This window comes from Nicotiana tomentosiformis, chromosome 2 (genome assembly GCF_000390325.3).
Source record: "Nicotiana tomentosiformis chromosome 2, ASM39032v3, whole genome shotgun sequence".
In the NCBI taxonomy this organism is placed as follows: Eukaryota; Viridiplantae; Streptophyta; class Magnoliopsida; order Solanales; family Solanaceae; genus Nicotiana; species Nicotiana tomentosiformis.
Genome location: NC_090813.1, coordinates 59,271,494 through 59,291,179, shown reverse-complemented (window position 1 = coordinate 59,291,179; position 19,686 = coordinate 59,271,494). Strand labels below are relative to the sequence as shown.

The 19,686-nt window shown below is 34.4% G+C and overlaps 1 protein-coding gene and 1 pseudogene across 1 annotated transcript; both read right to left on the bottom strand.

Annotated features, from left to right (window-relative positions):
• Positions 1–1,434: 1,434 nt before the first annotated feature.
• LOC108943776 (alcohol acyl transferase 1 allele GSa-like) lies at positions 1,435–3,379 on the bottom strand (annotated as a pseudogene).
• A 1,076-nt stretch (positions 3,380–4,455) lies between these two features.
• LOC104088422 (cationic amino acid transporter 1-like) lies at positions 4,456–15,570 on the bottom strand. Its single transcript, XM_009593082.4, has 4 exons — positions 15,279–15,570; positions 14,422–14,855; positions 5,451–6,101; positions 4,456–5,348 (listed from the first exon to the last, which is right to left on the bottom strand). Exons 2-4 carry the CDS (start codon positions 14,843–14,845, stop codon positions 4,591–4,593), a joined length of 1,833 nt encoding a protein of 610 aa, XP_009591377.1. The 5' UTR covers positions 14,846–14,855; positions 15,279–15,570; the 3' UTR covers positions 4,456–4,590.
• Between the last annotated feature and the right edge of the window lie 4,116 nt (positions 15,571–19,686).

Sequence of the window (19,686 nt, the reverse complement as noted above, 5' to 3'; positions counted from 1 at the left end):
ACCCGTTAAGAATATATATATATATATATATATATATATATATATATATATATATATATATATATATATATATATTAAATAATCAAAAACCCTTCTTCCACTTCCAGTACTCTATCTATTACTAATTTACTATTAGACATTTAGTTATAATTTACTATTCCAGTTAGTTACTATTAGATAATTTTGATGTCATGTGTTATACCCAGTGTTGTCTTCTATTTCTTCTGATAGTTATAAATTGTTAATAGGCTCATCCCCAGAGATGATTCTACTGGAAAATACGCTGGAATGTAGCTCTATATTTCTTCTATTTAGCTCTCTTCTTAGGTGCCATATTCTATAGACTGGAATGTAGTCTGCTGAGCATAGGAATTTTATTTTGAGTCACAGCGGTCAGCAAACAATCCGATAAATCGCCCGATAAGAGCTAAACCGATACCAATCCGCCCGATATCTTATCGGGTGGCTAGCGGATTAATACATTTAAAAGCCGATAACCAATAAGCCAAACCGTTAAGAGTAAATAACCGCCCAATCCGCCCGATAAGCAGCCCTAATAATGCCCTTGTGTTATTCAAAATAGATCAATAATGCCCTGAATTTTTTATTTTTTTTTAAAATACTTTTAAAAACTGAAAAATATATATTCTGTAAAAACTAGAAAAAGAAAGGAAATTGCAAAATATATATTTTTAAGTCTTTTCAGTTTTTTTAAAGTATTTGTTTTGTAAAAACTAAAAAAAATATATTTTTTTAAAAAACTGGAAAAAAAAACTCTCCTAAAGCAGTGGACTGCATATGCATTAGTTTTAAAAAAATAAAAATATTTTGTAATTTTTTTTTCAATTTGACGGTTCAATATTTTTTCGATTTATTTTTATAAAATAAAAAATCTACCATAATTATCGGTACAATTATAGATTTATATAAAAACATACGATTTTATTAAAAAAAAAACCTAAAAATCGGTTCGGCACGGTACGATTATGTCGGTTTAGTCGGTTTTTAAATATTCATTTACACTGACATATAACTGTAAATGAATATTCATTTACACCGACATATAACTGTAAATGAATATTCATTTACACCGATATATAACTGTAAATGAATAGTCCACTACTTTAGGAGAGTTTTTGTTTTCCAGTTTTTTAAAAATATATTTTTTTTTCAGTTTTTACAAAATAAATACTTTAAAAAAACTTAAAAGACTTAAAAATATATATTTTGCAAATTCCTTTCTTTTTCTAGTTTTTACAGAATATATATTTTTCAGTTTTTAAAAGCATTTTAAAAAAAAAAAAAATTCAGGGCATTATTGATCCATTTTAAATAACACAAGGGCATTATTAGACCCATTTTATAACGACATGGTCATTTTTGAATTCAAATTTAAATGGGGGTTATAATTGATCCATTTCGAATACCACAAGGTTATTTTTGGACCTTTTCCCTATTATTTTTAAGAGGAAGACAAAAACTTATCACAGATATAGCTTTTGGAACCCCTCCAAAAATGGGCACTCCTCATCCAAAATCTACTTCATCAAATCCAGCAGATCTATTATCTAAGATAATAAAATTCCAAGATTTTGTCAACTCCGGTCTCCCTTTAATCACTATTAAATCTGCCACTTATCTGACGTATTCTTCATTCATTTGATCTTTAACTTTCTTAACCAAACCAACTGCATACGTTAAAGGACTTGAACATAGCAATCTTGCTTTTGATACTGTTGCCGGAGAAACCCATGCATTCCCATAATATCCTAACGGGAGTTCGAATTTTAGTGATTTTCCACGTACATTAACAAGGTAAGTCAAATGGACAATCTCTTCAGGATGTAGACCAAGAGCAATCGTACGACACTTCAATAAAAACGCGACTAATAGCGCGAATTTTGTATAAATTGCACGTTGGTTTGGAGAAACTTGATCTTGAATTGCTCGCATCTCTTTATTTCCAAAGAATAATGATTGTTGTATCAACTTAGTATTGTCTTGATCACATGCATTAATATTATTGCTTGTGTGATCATCAAACTCATGGTGCGTACATGTAATGCATGGGGATGATCTAGCACTTAAGAGAAGCTTTTGCCACATGGGTAATATAGTAGGTGTTGAAGCTCCTTGGATCAATTCAGTTAAGGCATTTAGAAACAATTTCACACCATAGGCATCCGTCATAGTGTGATTAAATCTGAATCCAACAGCAAATTCACCTATGAATACATATATGGGGGGGGGGGGGGGGAGTTAATCATATGTTAGCTCAATTACTATGGGAAATTAAATCATGAACAAAAAACTCTTGGCACACATCATGCTAATTAGGAAAAGAAGAAAATAATATGGCCGTCATCATTTTTCTATTTCCGATCTCATTTTATTTTCATCGTATTATCGTTTTCGTTTTTCTAAGGGATATATATCGATTAATTCATGTTATTTTGTCTATTAACAATACCAATAGTAACGACGTCATCTAACATTAATGTCATTAAGATTTTGTAAAAAGTTCTTTTATAAATGCGACATTTAATTCTAAAATTTAGCAACTTATGTAAATACTAGATTTTTAAACATAATTTTGTTTTTTTTGAAAAGAGAGTATTACTTTATCCATCTGGCTTCATCAATATATTAAAGCAAAATGTGACACTGAAATTATAGCGCAGGGAATAAATGCCTGTAAGGGCGTTTTTGCTGTTCAAGAAATAAAAAAGAAGAATTTTCATAAGTTTAAATTCTAAGGTAAAAAATATTTACACAATCATGTCATTTATTAAATAACTACATATAAATCTCTTAATTGATAAATATTACTTACTATAATAGATAATTCCGTAAAAATTCAAGTAACATGCTGCTGCTATCACAAGTTAAAAAACCTTCACATTATGGACGTATATATAACTTAAATCATTCCATCTAAATCAAACATAAGGAGATTGTTTACCTGAACTAACAAAAAAGGACAGCCAATGATACCAGCAGAACCAGGCACATTATATAGCAGTTGATCCAAGTATGGACATGGTGGTTTAATGGAGTCTCCTAACTTGTCAAGCTCCACTTGGGCATCAGCTTCTACAAACAAGATTCCTTCACCATTGCAATCCACAACAAGCTTCCTATCAGGCATTAATTCAATGATCCTACCAGCTAATGGATAGTAAAACACTAGTGTCTTTGACAATCCTTCTTTGATGAGATTTACAGGATCTTTGCCTTCCATTGAAGGATTATATTTGTAAAACATTAATATGGGAATTTGAAAACGAAGACTCCCTTGATCATCTATATCAGAAAGATGTTTTCTCTCACGAGGTATTACTGTTGCTGGAACTACAAATTCTGGCTTTTGCCGTGTCATTGATATCTCTAATATTGGTCTTGAAATTGACATACTGTGGTTTCTGAAATGTATTTTTAATTGAAGTATGCATTCAGAGTAAGCATTTGGATTTGGATTTATTGCAACAAGAAATCTGTAGATGATCATTATCAGCTACAAGAATGTCATGGATATTATAACATACAACAACAACAACAACCCAGTATAATCCCACTAGTGGGGTCTGGGGAGGGTAGTATGTACGCAGACCTTACCCCTACCCTGGGGTAGAGAGGCTGTTTCCAAATGACCCTCGGCATCCTTCCCTCCAAGAACTCTCCACCTTGCTCTTGGGGTGACTCGAACTCACAACCTCTTGGTTGGAAGTGGAGGGTGCTTACCATCATAGCAACCCACCTTGTCAATGGATATTATAACATATTAGTATTATTATATTCTTTGTTAAAGTGTGATTTAGCGTGGTATTATTATCTGTTTCTCCAAATATAGGTAATTTGTGTTTGGTTAGCCTATTATTATTCGTTACTTTGTAATTAACCGAATTTACTTGATAGCTTGTGTTTGTAATAATTTGACTCAAAATTTATCATCCCGCTAGTTGGTTTGATCTTATACTCTTGTTACTTTCCTGAAAAAGGAGTTGAAATAACATCTTTTCTTATGGCAGAGGTTTAATTCTGGTGAAAGTGGAAAGGGCACTTGGAGGGTTGGGCTTTTGTTTTGGTCTCAAACAAAAAAGGGCCGAGGAAGAATTTGTTTTAGTAGTTAAATGGGCTGGGCTGGTTTTCCCTTCTTCTTTTTTAGAGGTTGACCTAAGAAAGGGAGGATTTGTGTTTTGGGGTTGTGGAAAACAGTTATCAAATCTATGTCAAGAGACAGGGAGCTGCTGTTCTTTCTAAAGATACTGTGAATTTTAACCTATAAGTTTTTACCAATCTTAATCATATTTATCAATTAATGTTTATCGGGAGATTTACCTATATACCTAACAAATGACCTGATTGGATAAATATTTTTATATTATGAGTACATAGAAGTTAAACTCTTCCTAAGTTAATCCAAAGCGGCTATGCTTGAGAAATACAAGGATAGAGTTAAGTACAATACAGCAACCGTCAGTAGTTTACTTTTAGAAACGGAGTCTGTACAATGGACTAACATAATATGCATGAATAAGACAAATAAAATAGGAGCACTAGGAACATAACGTTGTAACATTTAGACACAATTCAGTTGCCAGAAGCAACAGGAGGAGCACTAGGAGCATGTTTTAACCCATTAGAGCTAACTGCATTTCCTTCTTCAATATTACTCTTCCACCCTGCTTTGCTCCTTTCCAACTCCTTTGCGGTGTCATAAGAAGCATGTAGCCCAAAAAAGAAGTAATACACCAAAAGAAACCCTGTCCAGCCAGCAAATCTTATGAACGAATCTTTATCTATTGAGCCTAGAAGGAAAATGTTTATTGCTATTGATGCTGATGGCAACCAAGGCACAAGAGGCACGCCCCATAGCTTTGGATTACGAGCTTGAGGAACAAATATGTAAATCCCCGCAGTTGCCATAAACCAAATAGGCAGAGTAATGCAGTATGCAATCCATCCATTCTCACTAAGTCCCCAATAAGCAGCCGTGGCAATTGAGGACCCGAGGATGAGCAATAGGCACGCAATTAGCTTGTTGCGGTCCGCGTTAGTAGTCACGCCGCTTGCATAGTAACGACGAACGAGGAGAGCAAGCGCCACGAGCATAAAGATGAAAAGTGTAGAGATCGAGAGAAGATTGGAGAGAATTTTGAGCTTCGTGAAGAAGGCGACGATCGCGGTAGCACTCATCATGACGGCCGTGGCATTAACGGGCGTTCCTGTTTTTGCATCAACATAGGAAAACCAAGGAGGCATCATGTGCGTCCGTGCAATGTGAGTGAGATAACGCGCCTGACCAACCGCGCCTACAAGCAATACAGATGTCATTCCTTTCAATGCACCTGCAACCAATGACAATGTCAGAAATTTTGTTAAGAGTGTTCAAGATTTAATATATATGTATAAAAAGTAATACATGAAAGCAGTTGTAGCTCTGCCTCTACCTGCAGCCACAATGTATTGCGCCCAACTCCATCCAACAGCTTTGAACGCGACAGAAAACGGAGCATTAGGATCAATGTTCTGATAAGGCTGCATAAGACAGAGCGTTATAGCCAATATACAGTATATAGTGGTAGTAATCACCATAGAACCAACTAGGCCAATGGGGATATCTCGAGCCGGATCCTTAGTTTCCTCAGCCATAGTTGAAACAGCATCAAAACCAACATAAGCAAAGAACAAAACTGCAGAAGCTTTGAAAATGCCACGAGTGCCAAATGGCGTAAAGGGGGTGTAGTTCTTGGTATCCGACTTGATTAGGCCACAGATGATGATGAAAATAATCACGACGATGTGAATGATCGATGCAACGTAGTTGAGACGAGAAGATCCCTTTGTGCTGCGAATTGCAATGATGCAGATGATGAAGCAAACACCAACTGCGATTGGGTCAAGTTGGTTGTAGCCCTTGGCTAAACCGTTTGCAGTGATGAGAAATTTGTCAGCCCTGAAGTTCAATAGAGTTGCAAAGTAGGAGGTCCATGAACGAGCTACTGCAGCTCCACCAATCACGTATTCGAGGAGAATATTGCCAGCAGCAATGAAGGCTACGAAGTCACCAAGCTCTACCCTCAAGTAGGCGAATGAACCACCTATATAAAATCAAAATTTCAGAACTTAGTAAATATTCCTTAACAAAACCTCGGTCAATATTGTTGAAGCCATAATTAAGTAAATAAATATGTGTTTTCACTAAATGTTTAAGCAACTTCCACTTCCAACCAAGAGGTTGTGAGTTCGAGTCACCTCAAGAGCAAGGTGGGGAGTTCTTGGAGGGAAAGGATGCCGAGGGTCTATTGGAAACAGCCTCTTTACCTCATACTAGGGGTAAGGTCTGCGTACACACTACCCTCCCCAGACTCCACTAGTGGAATTATACTGGGTTGTTGTTGTTGTGTTGTTGTACTAAATGTTTAAACTTTTAGATGAGATAGTTACACAATTTAAAAAATACTAATTTGCATTAGTGATTAGACTTATTGCAAATTCAAGTGTCAAAGTATAAGTACTACTATCACGGATATTCGATGGAGATTATCTGTCAAGGTTCACTTCGTCTAGACACAAATTATTAATCTGCGTGCCTAATATTGTAATGAAAAAAATAGGGATACATCGATTGTTCATGTCGTTATACAATTCTTATTCTGAGATTTTCAGTCAAACAAACCATAGCATTAATTTCTTTTAGTTTAATCATATTACAGATAGCCTATGAACAGAGAAAATACTTATAAGTTGCAGTGAACGATTGTCATGTGATAAAATGTTGAAGGGTTTTATGCAAAAGCTAATTAAATGTGGAACAAGATTTTGCTGATCCAAATGCAATAGAGAAACATTTTACAATTAGTTCAAAATAATTTGGATGGCGAAAGAATTATACTCCAACTAGTTAGGACTTGAACTATATGCTTTGAAAAATGAAAATAAAAAAAAGTGTAGAAGAAGGTGTTACTTAGTCGAGGGTATAATTGTAAATAGCTGTTAGAGAGTCGGCTAATTATGTTAGATATTGTTAGGAGTTAGTTAACACTATTACCTTTTCTTATAAGTAGTTAGTGGTTGTAAAGCTATTATTTATTCAAAATATTTTCATTCTGCTCATCAATATACAGAGCTTGCATGTGCGCTCTTGCTCTCTCTTCTTCTCCCAATCTAGGGATTTCAATTGTTGATCTCGCTTAAACTTGACATGGTATCAGAGCTATTAGCCACAATTGTGAGCTAATTACCTTCGATTTTGTTGTCAAATTGTTCAATGGTAGAGTCCGATCTCGAAAATTTTCCGATCTCAACAATGGCGAAAACAGATCTCGATCACAATCACATTTTGTATCTTCATCCTTCAAACACTACCCGAGCGCCGATAGTCTCAATTCAGTTGACCGGAACTGAAAATTACTCTGTTTGGAGCCGTGCGATGCGAATCCAGTTGTTAGGAAAGAACAAATTAGGGCTGATCGACGGAACTCTAAAAATAGAGGATTTTGAGGAGGATCTGGGTCATCAGTGGGACAGGTGCAACGCAATTGTGCTTGGATGGATAATGAGCTCTGTTTCGAAGGAATTGTTAACAGGCATAGTGTATGCAAAAGATGCATATCGTATCTGGGAAGACCTGAGAGAGCGTTTTGATAAAGTCAATGCATCTAGGGTTTATCAGCTTCACAAGGAGATTGCAACACTTTATCTAGGAACAAACAGTGTTTCTGTGTATTTTACCAAACTCAAAGAGTTATGGGATTAGTACGAGAGCATGACTCCTCCAAGCTGTGACTGTAGGAGATCTAAGGATTTCAATAAACATTTGCATAGGCAAAAGCTAATGCAATTTCTGATGGGACTTAATGAGAATTATGAGCAGGCAAGGAGTCAAATCCTTATGACTAATCCCACTCCAAGTGTTAGCAAAGCATATTCTATGATAATTGAGAGAGAAAGTCAGAGATCATTCTCAAATGTATCTATGGTAGGAGAAGGATCAGAAGCCACAGCTTTTCTGTCTACAAAAGGAGGCAGTTATCCAAAACCTAAGAAGAATTGGAACATTCAGTGTGAATTTTGTAAGATGAAAGGGCATAGTAAGAAGAATTGTTATAATATAGTAGGTTATCCTGCGGACTTCAAGTTCAGAAAGAAAGGACAGGGCAACTCAACTGCTTACAATGCCAATGTAGGGAACTATGCACCAAATGTTCCTGGACCTAATGCAGGTAGAAATGATGATGGAGACACAGCTGCTTTGAATGAGATTCCTAGGCCACCAGTGTTTACTACTGATCAATACAATTAAATCCTCATAATGCTAAACAAAGAGCCTTCTCAGGAAAATGGCTAATATGACAGGTACTATTCATTCCTTTATGGCTAGTGTAGCAAAGAAGGATTGGATTATAGATACAGGGGCAACAAACCATATGATATCTGATTTAGATATGTTACATTCTGTTCGCAAAGCTGATTCCTTAAGCAGTAAAATAGTGCAAATGCCAAATGGTTAGGTGACTTCAGTGTCTCATGTTGAGGACTGTTTACTCTCGAAAGATGCAGTAATGAAGAATGTATTATTTGTTCCTGATTTTCAGTATAACTTGATGTCAGTATCAAAAGTAACTAGAGACCTTCACTGCTCTGTTACCTTTTTTCCTAACTTTTGTTTGTTCTAGGACCTCTCAAATGGGAGGGTGAAGGGAATTGGTAGAGAGAAAGGAGGGTTATATCTCTTTGTTTCTGATGCTGACTCAATAAGCAGAGGATTGATTGTTACTGCAGAGGAGAAGAACATTGATGTTTCACTGTGGCACATGAGATTGGCCCATGCTTCTGGAGGAGCTATAAGGAAATTGCTTGGAGCAGATATTAAAGATTATAAAAGTGTAGTTAATAAGTGTGGGATATGCCCCTTAGCTAAACACACTAGATTGTCTTTTCCTTCTTCAAGTACTAGCAAAATTACTGCAGTATTTCAACTATTACATTTGGATGTATGGGGACCTTATCATATTCCTACTTTTGATGGTAATAAGTTTTTCTTAACTGTGGTTGATGACTTCTCACGTATAACTTGGATTTTCTTATTGAAGTTTAAGAGTGATGTGCTCCTAGTCTTGAGAAATTTATTTAAAATGGTGCATACTTAATTCAGTACATATGTACAGTCTGTGAGATCAGACAATGGTGGTGAGTTTGTTAATGCTAATTTCATTGCACTCGAGGGAATTGGGCATTGTCCATCAGAGGACTTGTGTCTACTCTCCTCAGTAGAATGGTGTAGCTGAGAGAAAACATAGACACATCCTTGAAGTTGTAAGAGCCATAAGATTCCAAGGCCATATTCCTTTGAAGTTTTTGGGACATTGTATCATGGCTGTTGTTTACATCATTAATAGATTGCCTTTTGTTATTTTGCAGGGTAAATCACCTTATGAGCTGTTTTATGGTAAGAAGCTTATGGTTCATCATTTTAGAACTTTAGGTTGTCTTTGTTATGCAAGTGTTCTGTCAAGAAGTGATAAGTTTGGTGCCAGGGATGTGAAGGTTGTCTTCATGGGATATTCCAATGTTACAAAAGGATATGTCCTCTATGACTTGCAGAAGCAACAATTCTTCATTAATAGAGATGTCACATTCAGAGAAACAGTGTTTTCCTTCAAGGACAATCAGACCAGGGATCAAACCTGTATACCTTCTTATTTCTTTGATTCTGCAGAAACAGCTTCACTTAGTTCTAGATCCCAGAATACTTCTCCATTTGCAGCTGATGCACCAATTTCAACTGAGTCTCCACCTACAGTTTCAGTGTCATCACCAGTTATCCCACCTTCTAATTCTCACCAGCTGGATGATTTATCCTTCACTTTTGTTGATAACTTTGAGGAGACCTTAGTATCTCTACTAGTTGAAGAGGATACTTCTCTTAGAAGATCTCAAAGAGTCACCAAACAGCCTTTAGGGTTACAGATTATGTGACTACTACTTCTACTAAACAGCCATATTCCATGTCTCATTATGTGTCTTATAATCAGTTGTCCAGCCCATACCAAGCCTTTTTAGGTGCTCTCTCAGCTACATCAGAACCTAAATCTTTTCGTGAAGCCTCTAAGGATAGTCGATGGGTTGATGCTATGAGTGTTGAAATCTAAGCTCTACAAGACAACAAAACTTGGGAGTTAGTTCCTTTACCACCTGAAAATCACCAATTGGGTGCAGATGGGTGTACAAGGTAAAACTGAAGGATGATAGGGAGGTTGAAAGTTTAAGGCCAGATTAGTGGCTAAAGGATACAGTCAAACTGAAGGTCTTGATTATCATGAGACATTTTCACCTGTGGTGAAAATTGTCACTGTTAGAACAGTTCTTTCTTTAGCTGTTATGCAAGCATGGCATATCCATCAGTTAGATGTGTATAATGCCTTCTTGCAGGGTGATTTGCATGATGAGGTGTATATGGAATTACCTCAGGGATTCTCAAGCCAGGGGGAGTCCAAGCTAGTATACAGACTTCTCAAATCCCTGTATGGATTAAAACAAGCCAGCAGGCAATGGAACTTGAAACTCATAGAGACACTACTACAATCAGGCTTCAATCAGAATAGTCTTGATCACTCCCTGTTTATCAGAAAAGAAGGAAGCAGTGTAGTGGTGATACTTGTCTATGTAGATGACATGTTAGTTACTGGGAACAACCTGAAGATGATACAAGACACAAAGGAGTTATTGCACAAAGCTTTCAAAATTAAAGACTTGGGAGAGTTGAAATTTTTCTTAGGAATGGAATTCAGCAGGTCAAGCAAAGGCATTCTAGTGAATCAAAGGAAATATGCACTAGAGATTATATCTGATCTAGTCCTGGGAGATGCAAAACTATCCTGGACACCATTGGAAGTCAATATGAAGTTGACAGTACAAGAGTATGATAAACTGATAGAGAAGAAAGAAGATCATATTCTTGCAGACAGAAATCAGTATCAAAGGCTGATGGGAAAATTGTTGTATCTCACTTTGACAAGGTCAGACATTGCTTATGTTGTACAGACACTGAGTCAGTTTTTACAACAACCAAAGAAATCCCATTGGGATGCAGCCATGAGAGTAGCAAGATACATCAAAAGAGCGCCTGGTTTAGAAATTTTGCTCAACAGTAAAGGATCTAATAAACTCGTTATATACTGTGATACAGACTGGGCCTCTTGTCCAAATACAAGAAGATCAGTTTCAGGATTTTTAATCAATTATGGGGATTCTTTAGTATCATGGAAGTCCAAGAAATAAAGCACAGTTTCTAAAAGTTCAGCAGAAGCAGAGTACAGAAGCATGGCAAGTGTAGTTTCAGAAGTTGTTTGGTTGACTGCTCTATTGAAGGAGTTGGAAGCAGATGTTGCATTACCAGTTGATCTGTTTTGTGATAATAAGGCAGCTTTACAAATAGCTGCAAATCCAGTATATCACGAGAGAACCAAACATATGAAATAGACTGTCATTTTATTAGAGAGAAGATATAATTGGGCCTAGTGAAAGCACAGCATGTTAGATCAAAGGATCAGGTAACAGACATTTTGACAAAAGGATTGAGCAGGGTACAACATGAATACTTAATATGCAAGCTGGGAGTGCTGAACATCTGTGCACCTACCAGCTTGAGGGGGAGTGTAGAAGAAGGTGTTACTTACTCGAGGGTATAATTATAAATAGTTATTAGAGAGTCGGCTAATTATGTTAGATATTGTTAGGAGTTAGTTAACACTATTACCTTTTCTTATAAGTAGTTAGTGGTTGTACAACTATTATTCATTCAAAACATTTTCATTTTGCTCATCAATATACAGAGCTTGCATGTGCGCTCTTGCTCTCTCTTCTTCTCCCAACTAGGGATTTCCATTGTTGATCTCGCTTAAACTTGACAAAAAGACAATCGATGGGCGTGATATTGGGAGGAATATAAATGTGTAAACGGATAAAAGAATCCTAACCCAGATGGCCACATCCATATATAAAATTATCTTCGTTTTGTTTTTATGAAAATAGAAAAATATATGTTGCAAGGTTCGACACTCGTCAGATAATGGATTCATTATTAATTAATTTTCACTTAACTATTTTTATTTATGATCGATTTTAAACTCATGAGGTACATTTAACTCACACATGACAAATCATGTGTTGCACTTACCATTATCCCAAAAAATCTACTCCAAAATTCAATCTCATGCTTCCCATGGTAATAAAAAACAATAGTTCTATTTTTTTATTCCCATTTATTTGTGTCACAAACTATCCTTTAGTAGTCCCAGGGGCGAAGCTACAGTGTAGCAAGGGTGGTCAACTGACCACCCTTCGTCGGAAAATGTCAGAAAATTAACACTATGTATATAGGTAAAATTTTGGATTTACATGTATGTAATACATATTGAACACCCTTACAACAATGAAGAATCATAGCTCAGTGGCAAAGGGTGGTCAAGAGTGCCTCATGGTCACGGGTTCGAGCTTCACTCTCCACAATGTTTATTTTTCTTGTTCAAGTTTGAACACTCTTGAAATATTTTCTAGCTTCGCCACTGAGTAGTCCCCCAAATATAAAAATAATTAAGAAGAAAGATCCTAAAAGTCAAATAATGCAGCCGTAAATGAGAATTCTAAGCATTCGTCAATTTTGACACTAATTAAAACATAAGCTGACCCCCAAAAAAATGAAAGAAAATGAAAAGTGACGTAGTTACGTTGGAGGCTTGTGCTTCCAATTTCAAACCTAAAATTTTGACTCTTCAACGCCCTACTACACTGGTAACATGGCCATAAGCCAAGTGAGAGATCCAATATTCCTGGTTTGCTAGCGTTGACCGCAGAAAAGGACAACCACAACCTTTGGGTTCATTACGTTTCCAATATCCGGCTGTACACAACACAAACGACATTTATATTATATTGGATCATTCCCCACTAATATTAGGGAGTATAAAGTAATCCTTATACCCCATTTGTGAAAAACTAATGGGTTTGTTGTTGTTGTTAGAGAGTATCAAGTCCTTTAGTGGGTATTGAAAAGGAAGAATTTAATAATATCAAAACGTAAAATAATCACAGGTTTGAAAATAGTAGAAGATAGTGGCGGATCCAAAATTTTTAAATTATGTGTGCTGAACTATTTTTAATCTAAAAATTACTAGTGAGGCTGGGTGCTCAATTAATGTATTTATAGAAATTATTTTTTTTTTTTATATTAGTAATAGTCTTTAATTAACTCTAAAAGCAATGGGGGCTCAAGCAACCATAACCGATAGCATAGATTTGCCATTGATAGAAGGAGATACATAGGATCATGACTTTACACCAAAGTAGTAATAGGTGTAGCTGTATTCATTAATTATTTGAGATGGTTTTGTCATTCTTCAGAAAAATTGGATAGGACTTTATTGATGAATTTGCAATAAACAGAAAATTGACACTTCAGAAATTTCAGCCAAAATGCATATACAGTACAATTATATCTTAAAAGATTTTATACCCAAACATAGCTTCATGACAATATACCCCTAAGTTAAAGCCTTAGCTGCAAACAACACAATAATTAACACCAGCAACATGGTGGCAGGCACTTGGAAGTGACCGTGGGATTATTTAAGAGATGTAGACTTTTAATTTATTAAAAATTACTACTTTTTAGGATCTAGTTTTTCAACTCGAAGTAAAAGATTCCATAAACTTCGGACAGTTTTTAAATATATAGTGCAAATCATTGGGCAATCAAGGCAAATGCATGTGTACACTAGCTGTTGATTAGTATTTTCATTTTTAGAACGTCAAAAGATTCGTAATCCTAACTTTCTTTCTTTTTTATAATTCCATACCTGTCAAACGACGAAGAAGAAGAAGAAAAAACAAAGAAATACAGACAAAAAAATGAAGAAAACAAATCATGTTATAGACGTATATAATCCGCTTTCAAACAGTTGTCACTATCATTTAAGTCCCCGTTAATCCAACGGAGTACTTTGCCTAATATTTTTTAAATATATCCTCTCATCATATTAATATAGAAAAACGTAAATTCATAAACGCTTTGTATATTAAATAACAAATTAACTATATTTCGAATTTTCTTTTACTTGCGTCTACTTTACCATTGAGAAGTGATTTTAAGAATAGTGCGTAATCTACGTACACTTACACTATCAATGTATTATAAGCGGTGGCTGAGCTGAAAGTCTTAATACAGGTTTGGCCGAACCAATTGTATTTGTGTTAAAAAAAATTATTAAATATATACAAATATTAAATTTAAAATCGATTTAGTAGTTCTTAAAATTATTGTTCTAAAATCCAAAACTAATAAAATTGAAATTCTACCTACGCCTTAGATTATAAGTTAAACGATCCTTAGGAAATGAAAAGGTACTGATGATTGATTACCTGCAACCGGAATCTCAACGGCAAATTCAGTGTAGCAGAAGACGGAGAGCAAGGCGGAGACACCGGAAACGGCATATGACAGTACTACAGCCGGTCCAGCGTCTTGGCTCGCTTCAAGCCCCGTCAGTACGAAGATCCCTGCGCCTATCACGGCTCCCATCCCGAACCATATCAGGTCCCACCAATTCAGTGTCTTCTTCATTTCGTGCTGACTTCGCGACTTGGACTCTAACTCCGCCTCATCTCCCGATCGTGTCAGTACCCGTTCTATTAACCTCCTCGGCGTTTGCCTCAGCGCGTTCGCGTAATTGCTCCAGCTCTTAAATGACTCCTCAGGTAGAAAATCATCTTTTGTGCATAAACAATTTCTTCTCCTAATTCCTCCGCCTGATTCTGTAATTACTTCATCACTTTCTATCCCCATGCTTCACTTTCTGCATATTCCGAATATAACAAAAACTAATTAGTAAGTAGTACATTAATTAAAACCTGATTAAGAGTGAATGGCAACATAGTAATATAGTAAATGAAAGAAGAAAATTTCAGTATGAAAACAAAAATTGTTGAATGAGCTGATTGCAGGGAGATCATCTGTTTCTCGTTGATGGAGAAAACTTAAAAATCTTTTTGAATAAGGAGGACTTCATGGAAAAGCAACGTTGACTCCTGGTAATATTTAATTTTTAACTTCATAATTCAAAAATAGAAGAAAAATCTCAGATCCCAAAATATGAAACAAATAATATTAATGCAAAACAAATAGACCAAATTCCTTTCACTGCTTGAAAATATTCCAAAAAAATACTTGGAGAAAAGAAAATAGAAGAAAGAAAAGGAAGTAAAACCATATACAGTACCTATTAGAAACGGATTTTGGTTCAAAGCTCCAAGAGAATTCACAGAGACACAGTAATATGCATGTACGTATATAGACGAATAGTCGTGTACTATATATAAAGAGTTGTGTCCTATGTGTGTGTGTGAACCAGATCTCCTTGATTTGTCGATCGTCTGGCAAAAAGATAGTACTAATTAAAGAGCAACCAATAGTGTCTGAATCATTCTTTTAGGACTATAAATAGTTGGGGGTGAAGGTTGGGTAGGAGGGATGAATGTGAAAGAGTAAGATTGTTTTGTTCTTAATGTGATCGGACAAATTAAGATCTTGGACGAGTTGTGTTGCTTATTTAATCAATCAATAAGTTGTCAACTTGTCCTAATGTAAAAATTTAAATATGTATTGCAATAATTACTGCTTAAAACATAAATCTAACACATAACTGATACTCCATTCGTCTCATATTATCAGTCGTGGTTACTAAAAATAATTGTCTCAAATTATTTGTCATTTTAAAAGTTCAAGACAATTAATTATTTTTTTCCTTTTTTACCCTTAATAATAATTGTTCTTGAAGATGGAAATAACACATAAATAGAATAAATAAATATTCAATGAAAGAGATTATATCTTATGACATAAATAAAGGTAGAATAGTCCAATCTCTTTCCTAATTAATATTTCTTAAGAGGCGTGTAAAAAAAAAATACGACACATGAGACGGAGGGAGTATAATAAAATGAAAGGGAAAAAACAAAGACCATACATTATCCTAGAGTTAACTCCGGAATCCCTTAAGTCAAATAAAAAAATAAAAAATATTTGACGCAATCAGTTGGACTTATAACAGCACTGACTTCCAGGTTTGCGTCCTCTTATCATCTTATGACTACTTGCGTTCAGACGCAAGTTGCTAGTCTTTTCCTGCTTATAATTAAAGGATATATAATTACATTATTCAGTTCAGCTGTGTTGACTATTTAGTTTTCCTTCCCTTAAACTATAATACTAAATTTTAAAAGAGTCTTCTTTCAAAGAATTTTAATTATTTCATCGAAAAAGGTCCAAATATGCCCTTGTACTATATGAAATTGAACACATTTGCCATTCGTTAATATTTTAGCTCAAAAATGCCATTACCGTCACATAGTTGGTCCATATATGCCCTTAGAGTCACACAGTTGGCTCATATATGCCCTTTTCGAAATGGAATCCACCCAAACTATTTAGCTCTTTCGTTAATTGTATTAAAGTGTATTACAAATTTCTTTACCTTTCTCTTTTCTTTCTTCTTTTTTCTTTTCTTCTCTTTTTTTTTCCTTTTTCTTTCTCCCTTATCCGATTTCCTTCATTGCTGATGTCTTCTCCATTTTCATCACCAATTTCACTTGACAAAACTCATGAATTCCTGCTAATTTTACTATCACAAACCCCACCACATTCTTTCCAAATTTTCGTATTTTCCATCACATTCAGCAAGCGAGAACCTCCATTTCCGTCACCAATTTTACGTGATTTTATTCCTAAAAATCAAACCTACACCACTAAAAGCTTCCCAGCAAGAAGGCTCTGGTTCTTCTGAAAAGAAGGAGATGAAAATTATCGGAGAAATTTTTTCGGTAGTGTTAATTCGGTGAAGGCGGGAATTCATGAGTTTTGTCAAGTGAAATTGGTAACAAAAAAGGAGAAAGTATCAGCAATAGAGGAAATCGGATAAGGGAGAAAGAAAAAGGAAAAAATAAAAAGAGAAGAAAAGAAAATAGAAAAAGAAAAGAGAAAGGTAAAGAAAAAAAGTACTACTAAAAAAGAAATAGTGTTTGTAATACACTTTAATACAATTAACGAAAGAGTTAATTAGTTTGAGTGGATTCCGTTTCAAAAAGGGCATATATGGGCCAACTGTATGACTCTAAGGGCATATATAGATCAACTATGTGACGGTAAGGGCATTTTTTAGCTAAAGTATTAAAGAATGACAAATGTGTTCAATTTCGTATAGTACAAGGGCATATTTTGACCTTTTCCGTTATTTCAATTATGAAAGAATTGAACCCACGAGGGGATAGGATCCCCTCCATTAATATAATGTCCAGTAATTCTCAATAGATTAATTAGATGATGACATGTGTGCAGCTGAAGTTCCAATGGCCTGGATTTATTTTATACTAATTCTTTCTTTATTTTGTTTTGTATTTGCTTAATTAATAAATAATGCTTAGAAAATAAAAATAAAAATTGACATGATCAGTTTACGCCATTTTTCTCACCTTCCTCCGCTAACTTTGTTCTCTTCTTCAACCTTGTGATTTTCTTCACACACATTATTACACTTTCACATTATTTTAAAATACCCAAAATCTCATTTGTTTCATATTTCTAGATGCCAATTTTCTGAACATTCATTTAGTAGAAGAAAATTCAATTGAGTTTCCAGAGAAAACATACCTTGTTTCTACATAGATATGATGAGAATTTTCTTAAATTTAAGATTCACAAATTGATCTTTGTTTGAAAAAAGAATGAGCTGGTCCATTTTTTGTCTCTTTAATAAATAAATAAAAAACAGAAACTATAATTTATGAATAATGCAAATAGAAAACTCTAAAAACCACAAAGTAAATCCAAACCTTTGAAACTTCAATTGCACAGGTGGCATACATCTTGGTATTAGACTATTAGCTATTGAGAATTACTGGATATTAGAGTACCGGAGGGAATCCCATCCCTTGGACGAGAAACTATACATTATTAGAGACGTCCCAAAAATGAAACAAATAACTGAACGAAAAAATGTGTTTATTTCCTTTATCTTTATTTAATTTTTCAGCACCGAGCACCTTTGGATGAAGATATAATAAGATAAAACTAAATAACACCGATTTATAAAATGATCCAAGAAATCGAAGGAAGTGAAATCGTAAAGAACTAAAATTATCATATTATATAGAGGATAAGAAATATTACAGTCTAAGCAAATACAGCCACTTCATACCTCTCTTCTCTAGATCAAGCCATTACTTTGAAATAAGGTATCTTGCCTTAGTTACACGAAACACTTCAATCCACGTGGTAAGTAAAAAAAAAATGAAAGTTTACCTCCCTATTTATTATAAACTAAAATTATTTTAAAATATTATTTTCTATAGCTACCTTTTATATTTTATAGCAAAATAAGTATTTATGATATATACTACCATTGAGGCATGAAATATGTTATTTATGTTTTTCTTCTCTCTTTCTTTCAATTAACACAGATTCTCTCTCAGATTTTTTTTTTTTTCTTTCTCTCTTTCTTCTCTCTCTTCGAGCAAAATAGGTCAAATCATAGATACACGAAAGAGAAACAAATCATGAAAGAAAGTCTAAAAATCTCAAAATCATAAACATGAAAGTAAACATATAATCAAAAAAAAGGAAGCAGAGATACCTTGGGCGATGGAGAGATTGAAGAGAAAGAGGGATTCTTAGCGCGGTAAGTAAGAGGGAAAAGAGGAAGAAGCGATCGAATTGGAAGCGCTGTAAATTGTAATGGAAGAGGCACTGAAGCGATATAAGAAGTCTTGGCCGAAAAACGCCATCTCCGACGAACTTTCTTCTCTTCTTTGCTATTTAGTCACATACAATGATACAAATACATTGTATTCTGTACAAATTCACTCAAACACATTGTATTTTTATATAAATATATATTTTTTTGCATGTATTTATGTATTTCGAAGGTCTATATTTTTTTAATACAGCTGAATACACATGTATTCATGCATACTGTACATACAGTATGCATGAATATAAGATATAAATATTGAAATACATTGAATACAAACATTAAAATAGAACAGAATATAAACAGTGAATATATTTAATTTTAAAATACAGTAAAATACACTGACTAAAAATAGAAATACAATGAATACAAGCAATGAAATATATTGAATACAACAGTAATAACATGTATTAGGAATAACTAAAATATTGTTAATACAAATACATTTGAATACACTATATAAAATAGCGAATACAGTAAATACAAACATTGAATATAATGAATGCAACAGTAAAAAAAATATTGAAACACGCTAAATACAAAAGTTATATACAACTGAAAAATTATTCTAATTAATTGGGTTGATAATGAGGCATGTTAAAATTGATTTTGTTGGGTTATATTAGGAGTGTGTCACGCTAATTGATATTATTTCTGTTGTTAGACAACTGGACATACCTATTTTTAAGGTGATTGTCGTTATTGTATTCATGAATACATGTGAATACATGCACGTACAGCTGGACTACCCTATAGCTATATTATGTATATGATAGTTATAGGAAGTTAATAGTCACTAAACAATAGTGATTTTTGAAAATTCCTCTAAAAAAATGGATACAGAATTTACAGCTACTTTACCTTAACCTGAAACATTGAGACC

What these genes read in the sequence shown, in the direction of transcription:
- LOC104088422 (XM_009593082.4), bottom strand. Translation starts at nt 14,845, where the DNA reads ATGGGGATAGAAAGTGATGAAGTAATTACAGAATCAGGCGGAGGAATT. An exon ending in CGTTGAGATTCCGGTTGCAG is followed by an intron (nt 6,102 to 14,421) that starts GTAATCAATCAT and finishes GATTTTATATAG; the next exon opens with GTGGTTCATTCGCCTACTTG. An exon ending in GCAATACATTGTGGCTGCAG is followed by an intron (nt 5,349 to 5,450) that starts GTAGAGGCAGAG and finishes CATTGGTTGCAG; the next exon opens with GTGCATTGAAAGGAATGACA.